The sequence below is a fragment of the Chiloscyllium plagiosum genome, unplaced genomic scaffold (genome assembly GCF_037043375.1).
Source record: "Chiloscyllium plagiosum isolate Xiang-an unplaced genomic scaffold, Cpla_swu_hap1 HiC_scaffold_2, whole genome shotgun sequence".
Classification (NCBI taxonomy): domain Eukaryota; kingdom Metazoa; phylum Chordata; class Chondrichthyes; order Orectolobiformes; family Hemiscylliidae; genus Chiloscyllium; species Chiloscyllium plagiosum.
This window is the reverse complement of record NW_028270140.1, coordinates 96,520,368-96,535,617: the sequence shown is the minus strand read 5'-3', so window position 1 is coordinate 96,535,617 and position 15,250 is coordinate 96,520,368. Positions and strand designations below refer to the sequence as shown.

At 37.7% G+C, this 15,250-nt stretch overlaps 1 protein-coding gene across 18 annotated transcripts in view; it reads left to right on the top strand.

Annotated features, from left to right (window-relative positions):
• ppip5k2 (diphosphoinositol pentakisphosphate kinase 2) overlaps positions 1-15,250 on the top strand; it is a 151,975-nt gene that overhangs the window by 56,013 nt on the left and 80,712 nt on the right. For 13 of the 18 annotated variants that reach the window (XM_087998756.1, XM_043710128.2, XM_087998785.1 and 10 more), the window contains exons 14-18: positions 3,803-3,888; positions 5,354-5,479; positions 7,916-7,999; positions 11,043-11,164; positions 13,282-13,464. In XM_087998756.1, the coding sequence (XP_087854882.1) occupies positions 3,803-3,888; positions 5,354-5,479; positions 7,916-7,999; positions 11,043-11,164; positions 13,282-13,464 (601 nt within the window). The remainder of the gene's footprint in view (positions 1-3,802; positions 3,889-5,353; positions 5,480-7,915; positions 8,000-11,042; positions 11,165-13,281; positions 13,465-15,250) is intronic. The other 5 variants (XM_043710134.2, XM_043710153.2, XM_087998779.1 and 2 more) reach the window with 1 other exon arrangement.

The window sequence follows — 15,250 nt, the reverse complement described above, 5'->3', positions numbered from 1 at the left end:
CTGATTCACCCTCTCTACATAGCAGCTTCATCCTTGGCAACATCCTGGTGAGTCTCATCTGCAACCTTTCCAGTGAAGTCACATCCTTCCTATAGTGCAGTGACCAGAACTGCATAAAGCACTCCAAATGTAACCCAACCAGCGTTTGTACAGCTCCAACCTAGCATCCCTGCTCTTATAATCTATACCACAACTGATCAACGAAAGTATCCCATATTTTAACTGCTTGGCAGGGATGCAGAATGTACATTGGATAGGAGACTCAACAGCAGATGTACAGATTGAGCTGATCGAGTCCTAAAGGATACAGCTGGTATTTTGTGGTAGGACCTGAGGGAATTAATAAGGAAAAAATATATTTGATGTCATCCTCACCAATCTGTCTCCTGAGATGTGTCTGACCTTGACAGTATCAGTAAGAGTGGCGACTGCACAGTCCTTGTGGAGACAAAGTCCTGCCTTCACATTGAGTTGTGTGGCACTGTCACTGTATGCTAAATGTGATAGACTTTGAACAGATCTAACAGCTCAATACTGGGCATCTATGGCGTGCTTGGGCCACCAGTAGCAGCTGACTTGTACTCCAAATCAAACTGCTACCTCATGATTTAGCATATCTCCTATTCCACCATTGCCATCAAGCCAGGGGATCAACCCTGGTTCAATGAAAAGTGAAGGAGGGCATTGTAAGAGCTGCACAAAGCGTGCCTAAAAATTAGGTGTCAACCTGGTGAAGTTATACAACAGGACTACTTGCGGGCCAAAGAGCATAAGCAGTAAGTGATTCCACAGCCTGCAGATCAGATTTAAGCATTGCAGTCCTGCCAGTGGTGGACAAATAAACAGCTCTCAGAAGGTGCAGGATGCTCCACAAATATCACCTTAATAGTGAAGAGTCCAGAACATTTGTGCATAAGTTAAAGCTAAAACATTTGCAGCAATCTTCATCTGACATGGATCATCCATCTTGGCCTCCTCTAGAAATCTGTCATTGGTTCAAACACAGACAAAAGAGCTTAATTTCAGATGTGGAATGGGATAATCAGCTCTTGACATCAAGACTACATTTGACCAAATGTGGCATCAAGGAGTCTTAATAGAAATGGGAATCAGCAAAACCTCTATGGCTGGAATCATACCTGGCACAAAGGAAGGTGGTTGTGGTTGTAGAAGGTCTACAGGACATCTCTGCAAGAGTTCCTTCAGGCACAGTCAGAGGGCCATTTATGTTCAGCTACTTCATCAATGACCTCCCCTGTATCATAAGGTCAGAAAGGAGATTGGGTCTGCTACAGTAAATGGACTACAGTGGTAGCTCACCAACACTTTCTCAAGGGGCACTAGGCATGGGCAATAAATGTTGAATGCACAAGTGAGTAGATTTAAAAAAAAAGGATTTTAACCCAGAACTAGTCGAGGAACAGAAACATAGTCCTAAATCAGGACAGTGTGATTTGGAGGAGAACTTGGAAATGGTCCCCCTGTTTCTCACATCGTGTTTCAATCTCTGCCTATGTAACACTCTTGCTGATCACATTTTATGAACCACTCAGCAGTGGTTCCTTCCTGGTGCTCCCTAAGTGGCTAATTAAATGTTTTCTTAAATTTTTTAAAAAAATATTGCTCTCATCAGCACCACATTGTCTTGCTTTAAACCTTAATAATACAATTAACCATTTAACTTAAAAATAGTAGATTCACCAACTTATATCCCTTCTTAATTATGTGAGAGGTGTTCATGGGTTCTTCTTACATTTATTTTAATTTTCAGCTACATATTGACACACCCTATAGGAGTTTACCCTCTAATTTTTCTTTCCAACAGAGCAGGCTCCCATGTTTCTTACGCAGTAATAATTTGCTGAACTGAAAGTCAGTGCTTTGATCTGCTTCCAATGCCTATTGCCAAATGCACAACTCTGGAGTGTCTGTTGTCTAATAGCAGTTATTCATCAAACAATCAACTTACAGTATTTCTGTGATGTCACTATTTGATTTTTGTTTTCAAAGACAGTCCGTTCCCAAAGTCTCAATGTTTAATCTGCTATCATGTCTCGCTGTTTGAATCTGATAACCTTCAACTACACTTTCCTGCCTTTTTCCCATAAACCTTACTGACAATCTCAGCTTTGAATATACTAATTAACCCAAACTCAGGAGGGTAAAAAATTCAATGGATTCACAACCCTCTGAGAAGAAGTTTCTCCTCATCCCTGTCTTAAATAGCAACTTCGTTTTGAGATTATACCGTCTGGTCCTAGACTTGGCCACATAGGGAAATTCCTGCTCCTCGGATGCTGTCTGACCTGTTGTGCTTTTCCAGCACCACCCTAATCTAGATTCTGATTTCCAGCATCTGCGGTCCTCACTTTTGCCACATAGGGAAATAATCTCACGATATCAATCCTGTGAAGTCTCCTAAGAATCTTGTATGTCGAACAGTCGCCGGAGGTACTAAAATACTAGTTCAGTTACATTACCATCTCAACCAACTCCTCCCCAGGTTTAAAATGTGACATTTGGTGTTTCTTTCTTCCTTGCCCCCTTATTGGTTCTCCGTACTTATTTAGTACAAATTGGCTGCGAAACTTTCCTCTAGTTAAGGTTGCCCAAAATAATTTTAAAGTAAAACTTTGAATCAGCGAATTAACAATGTTTACCTCATCAGTCTGAACCGAATTTAAATCAACAAGTAAAACATCAGTATCTTAATCATCGTTACGTTCAAACCTATGATGTAGAACAGAACTGTATATACTACCTTTGTTAAATTGTTACCAGTCATTTTAAGCATAATTATTTCACGACTAGCCATTATCTGTGCTTAAAATGCTTGCTTCTGTGGTGCATTTGAAGTGTCACAAATACAAGTGATTGATACCCTCAGAAGTACATATGTGCAAATGTATATTTGCAGTACCCCTCCCAGTGTTGACAGTGACATGATTCTGTTTTTATTTATTGTGCTGAATTTATTTTAGTTACTACCTTTTTTCACTAACAGAACATTTCACAAAGTGTACCTGCGTAGAACCTTTCAGGGGTGTCTTTCAAAGGTGTCAGGAGACACTTTGAGTAATGGTGATGATCTTAAATATTGCCCTTAAAGGTGGTGAGGCCACCAATCCAAAGTTAGTCACCAATGAAGGACTCACGCAAAAAGCAAAAAAAAACTTAACTAGAAAGCAGCTGAAAGATAAATAGTAGTTGCTTAAATTAATTTTATAAAGATTATTCAGTTTATCATGTTGATTTTGAAAGATTGAAAGCAATATATCTAATAGAAACACTACTCAGTTCTGTACAAAACAAAACTTAATTATGCAGATTTACCAATTTTGTCCTAAGAGGAGTAGAAGTATTTTCAGTTTCCAGGCCTATTTCACCTTTTAGCTAAATCAACTGATCTGTACCTCAACCTATGTTGCTTGGCTTTGCTGTAGATCATTTAGGATCCTTCCTGACGAAAACCTATTGATTTGTCTCAATTTTCAGTTGATTCACAGACTTTGACCGTACCAGATTCCTTTTATGTGAAAAAGGTGCATGCTGATTTTATTCATCCATGATCTTGCTCTAATATTTAGATTATGTCCTTTTTAGTATGTGTTGCTTCTTCAGAGGAGCAGTATTTCTTTCTAATTCTTTGAATTTCTGTAAATTTTTACTTGATTGTTCTTTTGTGAAGTACTTTAGGACATTTTCCTCTGTTAGTGCTGCTGTATTTACAGATATCATTCTATGATGTGTACGTTTTAGGTGCTTCCTGAGAAATCAACTATATTTTCAATTATGTTAACAGGTATGGGCATTTTTCTGGAATAAATCGTAAAGTTCAGTTGACATATCTACCTCTTGGATGTACAAAGACTTCAAGTGAAGAAGATGGTAGGCTTTTTAATGCCTGTTTCTTTTTTCCCTTAATTTCTTGGACTTTGAAACTGATATTGTTCAGTTACTAAGCATTCATTTCTTTTTTATTGCTAGCAGGTACATTTGATGGAGCAATATGCTTCAGACAGCATTTAATAATAATTGTATAACTATAAGTATCAACCTGACAAAATTGAAGCCCCCTACCAACTTGCTAAGCACTAATTTCAAATTGTAGGATGTGATTGTGGTTATTGTTTCAGTCTCAGTTCCATAACTTAACTCTCCAATTGTAAGCTTACTTACAACATGGTGCTTAAATGGTGGAGGTATAATTTAAGTGACAGCTTTGGCTAAGGGGTTAACTCCAAGTCAGAAAGTTGTGCATTCATTTTCCACCTGGAGTCTTGTGTGCATAGCCTGGACTATTAAGTGACTGCTGAACTGTTAAGGACCCGTAAATTTACAACAAAAGTAGAAGACATTGAAATCCGAGTTGCTTCCTTAGAGAATAAAGCCACAACATGTCAGTCTTAAACAAAAAGAAAAATCTTCACAATTGAAGAGTCAAAAAAAAGCAAAACACCAATACTACATATCCTTTACTCTAGCCTTCAGAATTAAATCGCACGTGAATTAATTGGCATGCAGTGATGGAACACAAGCTGCACATTTAATAACAAACATAACCAAGACAGTGCATATATTTTCGCAGCAGTCCACCAAATATCAGATTCTCAAAATCCTTCAAAACATGTCTTTTTCTCAAAGGAATTATATTTTCTTCATTCCTCCTCATCACGTGGGTATCGCTGGTAATTGTTGACCTTCCATAATTAGCTATGAATTGAGGGCAGTTAAGATTAGATTAGATTAGATTACTTACAGTGTGGAAACAGGCCCTTCGGCCCAACAAGTCCACACCGCCCCGCCAAAGCGCAACCCACCCATGTCCCTACATTTACCCCTTACCTAACACTACGGGCAATTTAGCATGGCCAATTCACCTGACATGCACATCTTTGGACTGTGGGAGGAAACCGGAGCACCCGGAGGAAACCCACGCAGACACTGGGAGAACGTGCAAACTCCACACAGTCAGTCGCCTGAGGCGGGAATTGAACCCGGGTCTCTAGCGCTGTGAGGCAGCAGTGCTAACCACTGTGCCACCGTGCCGCCCACTAAGGGCTGCATTGTTGAGTGTCTTGGATTGTGTAGCCCAGATCAGGTTGGATTGATAGATTTCATAGAATCCCTATAGTGTCAAGTCTGCATAACTCCTCCCAACAGCATATCACCCAGACCCACCCTCTTACCCTATTCCTATATCTATGCATTTCCCATTGCCAACACATCTAGCCTGCATGTCCCTGAACACTATGAACAATTTGGCATGGCCAATCCACGAATTGTAAAGGTGATGCATAATACACATTTTTTTTTCTTCCTGTAATAATTCTAAGTTAATTATTATTAACAGACAATAAGAGAGAAGAGCCTTCACTACTGCTGGTATTAAAGTGGGGTGGAGAACTGACACCAGCAGGCAGGGTCCAAGCTGAAGAACTGGGCCGTGCTTTCAGGTGCATGTATCCAGGAGGACAAGGTAAAACAGCAAAAATAAATTGTTTCCTAATGTCTATACTGTATATTCATGTAAAAGTTGATATTATGCAAAATTAACCCATAACGTTTTGCCTAAAGGTAATTTTTCATTTATCTTCATAGAAGTAAATTTTTTGGGAAGGATGTAGGTGCATTTCACTTTTCAGGTGGGCGATGTTGACAGATTGGACAAGACAAATAAACAGACATGAAAATCGGATGCAGTCATCAACTTCTGCAGCAGGCATTAAAAGTGAATGCTCAAGCCTAATGTTCTTAACCATTGCCCTCTGCCTTCCTGTGGAACAGAGGCTTAGGTCTTGCCAATCAGACCATTGCAAGTGCAAATAAATATGTCCTTGCACAAAATTTTAAGTGAGAGGATTGGTACCAATAATGTTATTTTCTAACTGTATGGTCCATCCTTTTCCTTATCTGGCTCCTGAACAGTTAAGTTATTGGATCCACAGGGCCATCAAGGCTTCCAGGGTGTGGACACTAGGAGAGGCTCCTTAAAAACAGGAAAAAAAAAGACAATAAATGGCTTTCCGTGTTACTTTGTGGATTATTTTGACAGCTACATATGGTGTAAAGCCCTTAGATTTTGTTTTTGACCTTAGAAATAATATCCATGTGAAGGTTTATCTCATCTTATTATGTTAAAAGAATTTGTCCAAAAATTCAACTTTTACACCAGCATATATAATCATTATTCTGGTTCCTGATGAAGGGCTTTTGCCCAAAACGTCGCTTTCGAAGCTCCTTGGATGCTGCCTGGACTGCTGTGCTTTTCCAGCACCACTAATCCAGAATCTGGTTTCCAGCATCTGCAGTCATTGTTTTTACCTATATAATCATTATGCCCTGGAGTTTGCAGTCACTTTTAAATCCAGTATTATTAGTTTTCCTATGATAATCTGAATCGTATATAATTTTAATTCTGCACGAATCACAGCAAAGTGAAATTTCCATAGACTAATCCATTAAGGCAAATGGGTATTATTCTCATGTATGTTTTGGAAGTTTGAACATAATTGTGCTTTTTACTCTTTAGATTGCACAATGCCACATTCAGTTGAAGCAGAAACATTGTAAAATCATGAAAGCTAACAACACTTACAAGCAATATTTTGACATTGCAAATGAAAATATTATTTGACAACCTAAGGTATGATAGAGTACTATAGATGCAAAGCACACAAACCAGGTTTTTTTTTTTTTAAATCAATTTTTCCCTTAAAGCAGGAAGAATGTAAACTGTTGAATTTCAGTATTTAAACAGTTTTATTTCTAACATCTGACCGAAATGTGTTTGGTTTCCAGGAACAAACCTTTGTGCGATATAGACTTCATGCAACTATTTCCATGATGCAGTGATGCAATTAACATTCAGTAACTGAACTCTGGAGATTAACAAGCTGAAATAACCCTCAGAAATGCTGTGGGCAATATTCTTGTATTTAAATCTAGGCACTGATGCAAATTCTTTTCTAGATATAACTGCGTTTCATTTGATATATCAGTATATCTAAAATATTTGTTTTAAATAATTGGAAACTTGAAGGCTACAGTAAACATTTTCAGTTCCATCTTAAACTTGTTTTCAAAACTACTTTTCCAGTTGCAATTTTGCTTACTATCACATTTCTACTCCCCTGCACTATAAATGAGATGTTAAATCAATACCTCCACCATTTCAAGGATTCACTTTTCCATTGTTGTTCTCACTAGTTTCTCTCCAAGTCCCTGTATAATTAATACTTCATAGCTTTGTCAAATTTCTGAACATCCAATGCACAAGTTATGTTGGCTTCCTATACTGAAAACTTAGTTTATATTTTTGGTATTTGTCTTCAAAACCTTCCATGGTCATTCTGCCCAAGTATACTGTTCTGGTATGTGTCATTCTTTCCCAGGCCATTGACACCAGGAGCAGAATTTTTGCCACCATGTGGCCGTAATCTGCCTGATTTATTGACCAGACTTATTAACTAACTTGTCAGGCCATCAAGGGCTAGTTTGGAATTTTTGTGGGATTGCCCGATGGATCAAGAATAATCACCGCAAGTGAAAAAAGGCAGCAACACAGTGAGATGCAAATTGTACCCATGCAATTCAATTAGGTACAAATGGTACACTGCGGAGAGTGGCAATTGTCAATTGGCATACAGCTGCCATTAGGTGTGCAAAGATGATTTGTACACATTTGGACCCTTCAGGTCCCAGGGGTAGCAAAGGAAGGTGATCCAATAAGTTTAGTGAGTGCAGCTGACACAATAGCTATTGAGTCATAGAGTTATACAGTACAGAAACAGACCCTTCAGTCCAACTCGTCTGCACTAATCTGGTATCCTAAATTAATCTAGTCCCATTTGCCAGCATTTGACCCATATCCCTCTAAAATCCTTCCTATTCATGTACCCATCTACATACATAGAAATTGAGATCCATGATGAGGGACAGCATGAACAGGAGTGGATGGAAAGACCCAGACATGAGGAAAGCAGAGGCGAGAAACACGGTAGGAAGGCAATAAATGCTGTACTGTCAGCATCATTTGAATTGTTGCAGAATAAAGCTACCATGTAGAGAATTAGTGAAACAGGAGCTTGCACTTATCTGTGCAATTGGATCTAAATTTTGTTTTATAGCTGAGAAAGTTCTTACTCCAGTACTGTTTGTCATACCCTGTTAGTAACTATGAAATAACTTATTTGCTTCTGGCTCCTTCTCTGATCAGTATTGGTTCTTGGTAATGTCAATTGGCAGCATACTGTTGCATCTTGCAATTCCCAGCAGTTTACATAATAGCAAATGTAACATCTTTATTCAAGAAAGGAAGGAGGCACGAAGCTATAGGCCTAAAAACTATTGTGATGTTACCTGTCTAGTATAGGCTGAATGTTTGTGCTGTAATCCATTACTATGGAGATTATAATAGAATACTTTGGCTCTGTTTGATCACATCATGATTTTCAATGAAACTTTCAGAATGAGGAATTGTGTTCAACTAATGCATTGCATTTTTGATGTAACATTCGAGGTGGATAGATGAGAACCGGTAGATATGATATACTTGGGTTTGCAAAAGAATTTGTGTAACTCCACAAAAAGAGCACTAGTGAGTAGTAAGTTAATATGACAAAAGGATTGGTTAGCTAACAGGAAGCAGAGAATATGGATAAATGGGCACTTTTCAAGTTGGCAAGCTGTGTAACTACTCCAGTGTAACAGGGATTGATGCTGGGTCCTTCATTGTTCAGAGTAAATCACAAAAGACTTGATATGGGGACCAAATGTCTGCTACCTAAATTTACTGGTGATGCAAAGATGTAGTCGGCTGTTGAGAGGAGGTAAAGAATCTGCAACAATGTATAGACAGGTTGAGTGAGTGGGAAAAAGTTTACCATTTGTAGAGTAACATACGTAAGCAAGAAATTGTCTACTTTGGCAAGAAGAATCGAAAAGCAACACACTACTTAAATAGAGACAAATTGCAGAACTCAGTGGAACAGAAGGATTGGAATGTCCTGGATATAAATCACGTAAAGTTAGTATGTAGGTACAGCAATTGATGAGGAAAACAAATGGAATATTGTCATTTCTCACAAAAGAAATTTGATATAAAAGGAGTGAAGTTTCACTGCAGCTGCAGCTGAGGCCACATCTGGAATACTATATGCAATTTTGATCTCCTTGTTTTAAAAAAAAATCATTGCTTTAGAAGCAGCTCAAAGAAGATTCACTTGACTTATTCCTGGGATGAAGAGCTTATCCTGTGAAGGAACGTTGAACAAGTTAGACTTCTATCTATTGGAAACAAACACAAAATGCTGGAAAAACCTCAGCAGGTCTGGCAGCATCTGTAGAGAGAGAGCAATTTAATGTTTGAAGTCTGATGTGACTCTCCAGAAAGTAGTAAAAAAGACTGCAGAAGATTTAGTTTTAAAGAAGGCTCATGTTTGACTCAATGTTAACCCTTTCTTTCTCCACAGATGCTGTCAAGAATGCTGAGTTTCTCCAGAATTTATTGTTTGCTTCAGATTTTAACATCTGCAGTATTTTGCTTGTATATATCCATTGGAGTTTGGAAAAATGAAAGGCAATCTTAATGAAACATAAGAGAACTAGAGGGAGTGGATAGGATGAATACCCAGAAGAGTTTTTTTCTTGTGAGGAAACTTAAATTAGTGGGCATCATTTAAGAATAAAGACAGTGATAAGATGATTCTTTTTCCCTCAAAGGGTCATGAGAATGTGGAATTCTATTCTGCCAAAGGTTGATGGAGGCTGGGTTTTTACCTAATGAAGCCTTGAATGTTTTTATATTTTTGACAGACAAGGGAGTGGAGACTTATGCACAGACAGGAAAGTGAAACTGACACTACAACCAGATCAGCTATTATCGCATTGAAGGCTGAATCAGGCTCGACGAGGACAATTATCTCCTTCACTGCCAAAGTTCTGTGTTTCTTTGTCATTGATAGTAAGAACTGGGCTGTACCTAAAATTTTAAAGGCTTAAAGGGAATGAGATTTTGCTTCATTGCTGGATAGCTACAGTTGCAGAGTATCTTCAGTTGCATCCATGACCATTAAGTTTTTGAGTGTTCAACAGTCAATTCAGCAAGAGAAAATGTTTCTATTCTCTCAACATTTAGCTCATCTACAACCAATACAAGAGCTCTATGGATACAATATATCATGTATCTGACAATCTTGCTACCTCATCCCTTGATGTCACCGAAAAAATACCTTTGATTCTGGGGTATAAAGATTATCTTCTTTACATGACTCTGAAGCATGGGGATCACACCTAAAGCCATCTGGTTACATGGACCACCATTGAGCAGATTATCAGGCTTCTGAAGATGCAGTTCATGTCTCCTCAACAGGGTGGATAAGAAGACATCATATTCTGCTACTTAACCTAAGATTGGCAGCTAGTTGGCTGAAGTTGAGTTTGACAGCTAATTAGTGATAGTAAGCACTCAATGGAAACAGAGCTTTAAAGCATCTTCATAACATGGTTGTACAGAGAGCCTCAAGAGCTATATCAGAAAACCGTAAGATGGCTCTGTCACACATTCTGGTCTTTGCCCTATCGCCTATTGGTCTCAGGCTTCGAGTGTAATAACTGCTATCATTTCTTTATATCAAATTACACTTTCAGTAGCATGCATCTGCCACTCTTGACTGCCAACCCCCACCCTCCAACCAATTTGCTTTCAACTTTGAACAAAGAAGTGGGCTCTGCCCTCCCTCTCCCCATATTGGTGAAGCATTGCAGTCTGAAAATGGTTTTTGACATTAGCTTTCTGACCTTCAAAGACAAGATCCTATCCAAGGTTCCTTCCTATTTTCTGCTCCCTTGTCAAAAGACAATTTGCAATTGTTAAACCTTCAGCTCAAGAATTCTGACTTGTTGCCCCTTTCCTTTTCTTAACAGTTTATACTTCTGCTTTTTCTTTTCATGTGTATTAGTAACATTTAGACAGGATTGAATAGTTAATGCTTCTCCACTTGCACCATTGCTTTCTTCAATAATGCTATATACTGTTTCAGGAGATTATGCAGGGTTTCCCGGTTGTGGTTTGCTCCGGTTACATAGTACATATCGGCATGATCTAAAGATTTATGCATCGGATGAAGGGAGAGTTCAGATGACGGCAGCAGCCTTTGCTAAGGTTTGAAATTCTTTGCTTTTTCCCTCCAATTAAATCCTTTTTAGTAAGTTGTGCTAGTAGTTGTAACCATACAACTGCCCTCTAGAAATAATTTTTGAGAACAATATTTAATACTTTTGTTCCTGAATTCATTTATCAACCTTAATTGTCAATACTAACTCTGCCATTATAAACCAACGGAACAATTTCATCTATTTAATCTGATTGATATATCGAATGTATTCCACTTCAATATTTCATTTAGGTTCATGTAATTTACTCAGCAAGGTTATAAACATGAGTAGAGGTCAGGATAAACCATTCAGCACAATTCAACTCATCCATCTCAAAAATTGTCAGAATTTCTTCCTCCAACACCCCAACAACCAGTTGTTTATGCTGCATTGATAATTATGAAATCATATTGCTTTGTATTTTGCTGCAATTTTATTGCATAATTCCAAAGTTAGGATTCTGATGCATCTCTAGAATGGAAATATCAAGTTTCCATTTTCTCAGTCATCTCATTCTACATTGGAAGTCAGGTCAAATGTATAAATAGAAACACCAATTACAGTGGTACTTCTTTGAGCTGATGACATAGTGACAGTAAATAAAGCTGCAAAGTATTCTATATTTTGCCACCGTCACCTGACACACAAGTCTAATTAAAGAGTATGTAATAATTTGAGTGAAAAATCTCGACACAGGCCCAACATCTCTCAAAATTGGATCTTTTTATTACAATAGTGACTACATTCAAAAGTTGTTCATTGGTTGTAAAGCATCAAGCATCTTGGATCATAGAAGGCACTCTTGATAAGGTTTTATTGAAAAGTCTGAGTTATGCTAATATTTCTTAATATATTTTTCTCTGACACTAGGAGTAAGAGCTTTTGGTGTCTGGTTGCAAGTAGTAGAAATCTGTATGTCAACTTGTAGTACATATAACATTGAAAGATCACTTTTGCCATTATAACAGCCATTGTATTTACTGGTTTAAAAAGGTAAATTTTAGATCTTGATGATCCTTCCAACAATAACATTTAAATAGCTGAGTGAAAAGTCAATTTTTCTGAATGTTTGTGAGATTGGTTACGAAATGAAGCAAAATGTGCCAGAATATACGAATCAACAGTGTCAGTGGGTATCAGAATCTGGAAAGTAAATTCTGATTAAATATACAGGCATTTATGCTATGCTGACAAAATAACTGATCAGTTGTATAGCTGATTATGATCCCAACTGGTGATGATACTGGACAAATCGGATCCAAGAGTGAAATTGACTTGATAGATTATAAGTTTAATTTTTGCAGTTGATTACTGTGATGCTTAACTACTGAACTTATTCACGTGAAGCTTCTAATGTTCTTCACCAAAAGAACACACATTTATTGTACAGAAAAAAATCTATTGTCTGATAGTTTTGAAAGATATTAATAAGAACAACAAAGCAAAGTTTCGGCATTTTTCTCCAGGAATATCCTTGGTGGATGCTCAGTCTCAGTGAAGAGTCGCACCTTTATCTTATCTCTTTAATTTCTTAGTAACTGACTAGTTCCAGATTTGATGCTGAAAGACTTTTTTCTAAGCCTGATAAGCTGGATTCCTTTTTAGTTCTGAGTTCAGTCTAACAACTTAAACTTTGACTTAAGTTCTCAAGCTTGAAGATTTCACAAACTAACTTGCCTTTCTGCCATAGAAGAACTGAACAGAACTCTCAAAAATGAATGGCCCCGATCTTTTTTCTGCATGTCATAAAACTCAACCGATGTACTTAAACCACATGCCGCCTTGGAAATTATGGAATTAATTCACTGTTCCAAATTAATTTCTGAACTGTTTTCTAAAAATAACCTTCACAGAATTGAAACCAGAATGTAATTTACTTTTACTTTGATTTAAATATATTATACACCTTTTATCATGCAAATAAACACTGCAAGTTGATTAAATTTATTTTTGAAAAGAGAAGGACACTAATGTGAACCATTGGTTATCAGAAAAACTGATTGTAAATTGGAGGTAGATTTCAGGTAGTGTCTAATTCTTCTAATTGTAATTCAATCTATTTGCTAGTGCAATTTTTTTAATGTTAAATAACCCTTTAAATTGGTGTTGATTGTTTGCAAATAGGGATTGCTAGCTCTGGAAGGGGAGTTAACCCCAATTCTTGTACAAATGGTTAAAAGTGCTAACATGAATGGCTTGCTAGACAATGACAGTGATTCCCTGAGTAGTTGCCAACAACGGGTTAAAGCTCGGCTTCACGAGATCCTACAGAAAGACCGAGACTTCACCACTGAAGATTATGAGAAGGTGAGTGTTTGCCAACTTTAATTTCTAGGATTTGCTTGCTTATTTTGTTTTATTTCAAATGATAAAAACTTGATTTGACAGATTTTTTTTCATCATCATAGCAAAAGTTCCATATTGATATCATCCTAACACAATATTTGCTGGAGTTGGAGCTGGATGTGTGTGTGTATGTGTGTGTGTGCGCACGTGTGCAATTATGTCCCACATGTGGGCTTCCCAGGAATGTGGCAGCTTCCTACTTTTATTCATACAGAGCTTTTGATGTAGAAAACATGCCAAAATACTTGGCAGAGACATGGTCAATAAAGCTTACACTAAAACTGGAGTTATCAGGAAGGTTAACTAAAACTTGTCCTTAAAAGATGAATTCTAAGGTAGGTCAGAAAATGACAAAGAAAGATGGAATAGTTTAGTCAAGTAACTCTCGATCTTCAACAAGGTCCTCCTCTATTGACAGGATGTGAAGAAGCCCCTTACTGTGCCTATTCAGGCTGCAATTGGGTATATAATTGTGGGACTTAATGAAAATAATACCAGAGAACAGGATAGCGGAGGAGAGACGTTGCTGGAGGCGTGGGTGATTGACTGTGGTTGAAGAAAGGAAAGAGAGCGATTATGTAACACGATTTCAAGTACTTTCCTCATGTTCGTATACTGAGGACTACAATTCTTTTTAGACTATATGTTTTCAGTTGAATCAGCTTGAGTCACAACAGCAATTTTATATCAGTATTAATTTTATCCTCTCTCTCTAAGTCAATGCTTGGATTGGTATTATGAAGTCTCAAAACAAGAGAACTTTTCCACATTTCCCTTTTTCTTATTTTCTTACTCATTCCTTTACTCCAAATCAATACTAGTATTTTCATGGGAACATTTTTCTCCTAATTGCTTGTAGGGCTAGGATTCATAAATTGTCAATATTAATCGTGATCCAATAATTTCAAACTGAGTTCTACATCCTTTGCCAGAGAAAGGCTTGTAATTTTCTGTTAAAGGTAGTTCACACGGGACTGCATGTTTGAAGTGGAATGATAGAGCTTTCTGGAAGTAGCTGAGTTATTGAAGGGAACTCAGTCTTGCTAATAACTGAGAGCTAATCTTGGAGGATATTACAAAAGAAGATGCAGTAGCCAAAATATTTGTTCATATATCCCTATTTAACAACTGTAAAATACAAAGTGTTGAATATGGCACGTGAATAGTGCCTGATTCCAAACTGGAAATGTGCCACCGACTGTTCTGCTATTGGCACTCAAACTAGCTTCCACATCAGGAATCGGGCACCTTTTCTTTGCATATGTATGAAGTTCAGTGTCAGTTTGAGGCCTCCAATAAAATGCCTTTCTGAAATTGTGTGGATCTGAATGCAGTTGGCACAAAACCATAGAGATGAACAGAATGGAAACAGACCCTTCCATCCAACTTGTCTATTCCGACCAGATATCCTAAATTAATGTAGTCCCATTTGCCAGCATCTGGCCCATATCTGTCTAAACCCTTTCTGTTCATGCCATCCAGATCCTTTTAAATGTTGTTATTGTACCCACCTCCACCACCACCTCTGTCAGCTCATTTCGTAAAAGCATCACCTTCTGTGCGAAAACGTTGCCCCTCAGATTCTTTTTTAATATTTCCCCATTCACTTTAAACCTATGCCCTCTCGCTTTGAACTCCCTTACCCTGGGAAAAACACATTGGCTATTCACCCTAAACTTGGTTTTATAAACCTCTAGAAGGTCACCCCTTTGCTTCTGACACTCCATAGGAAATTCAATCTCTCCTT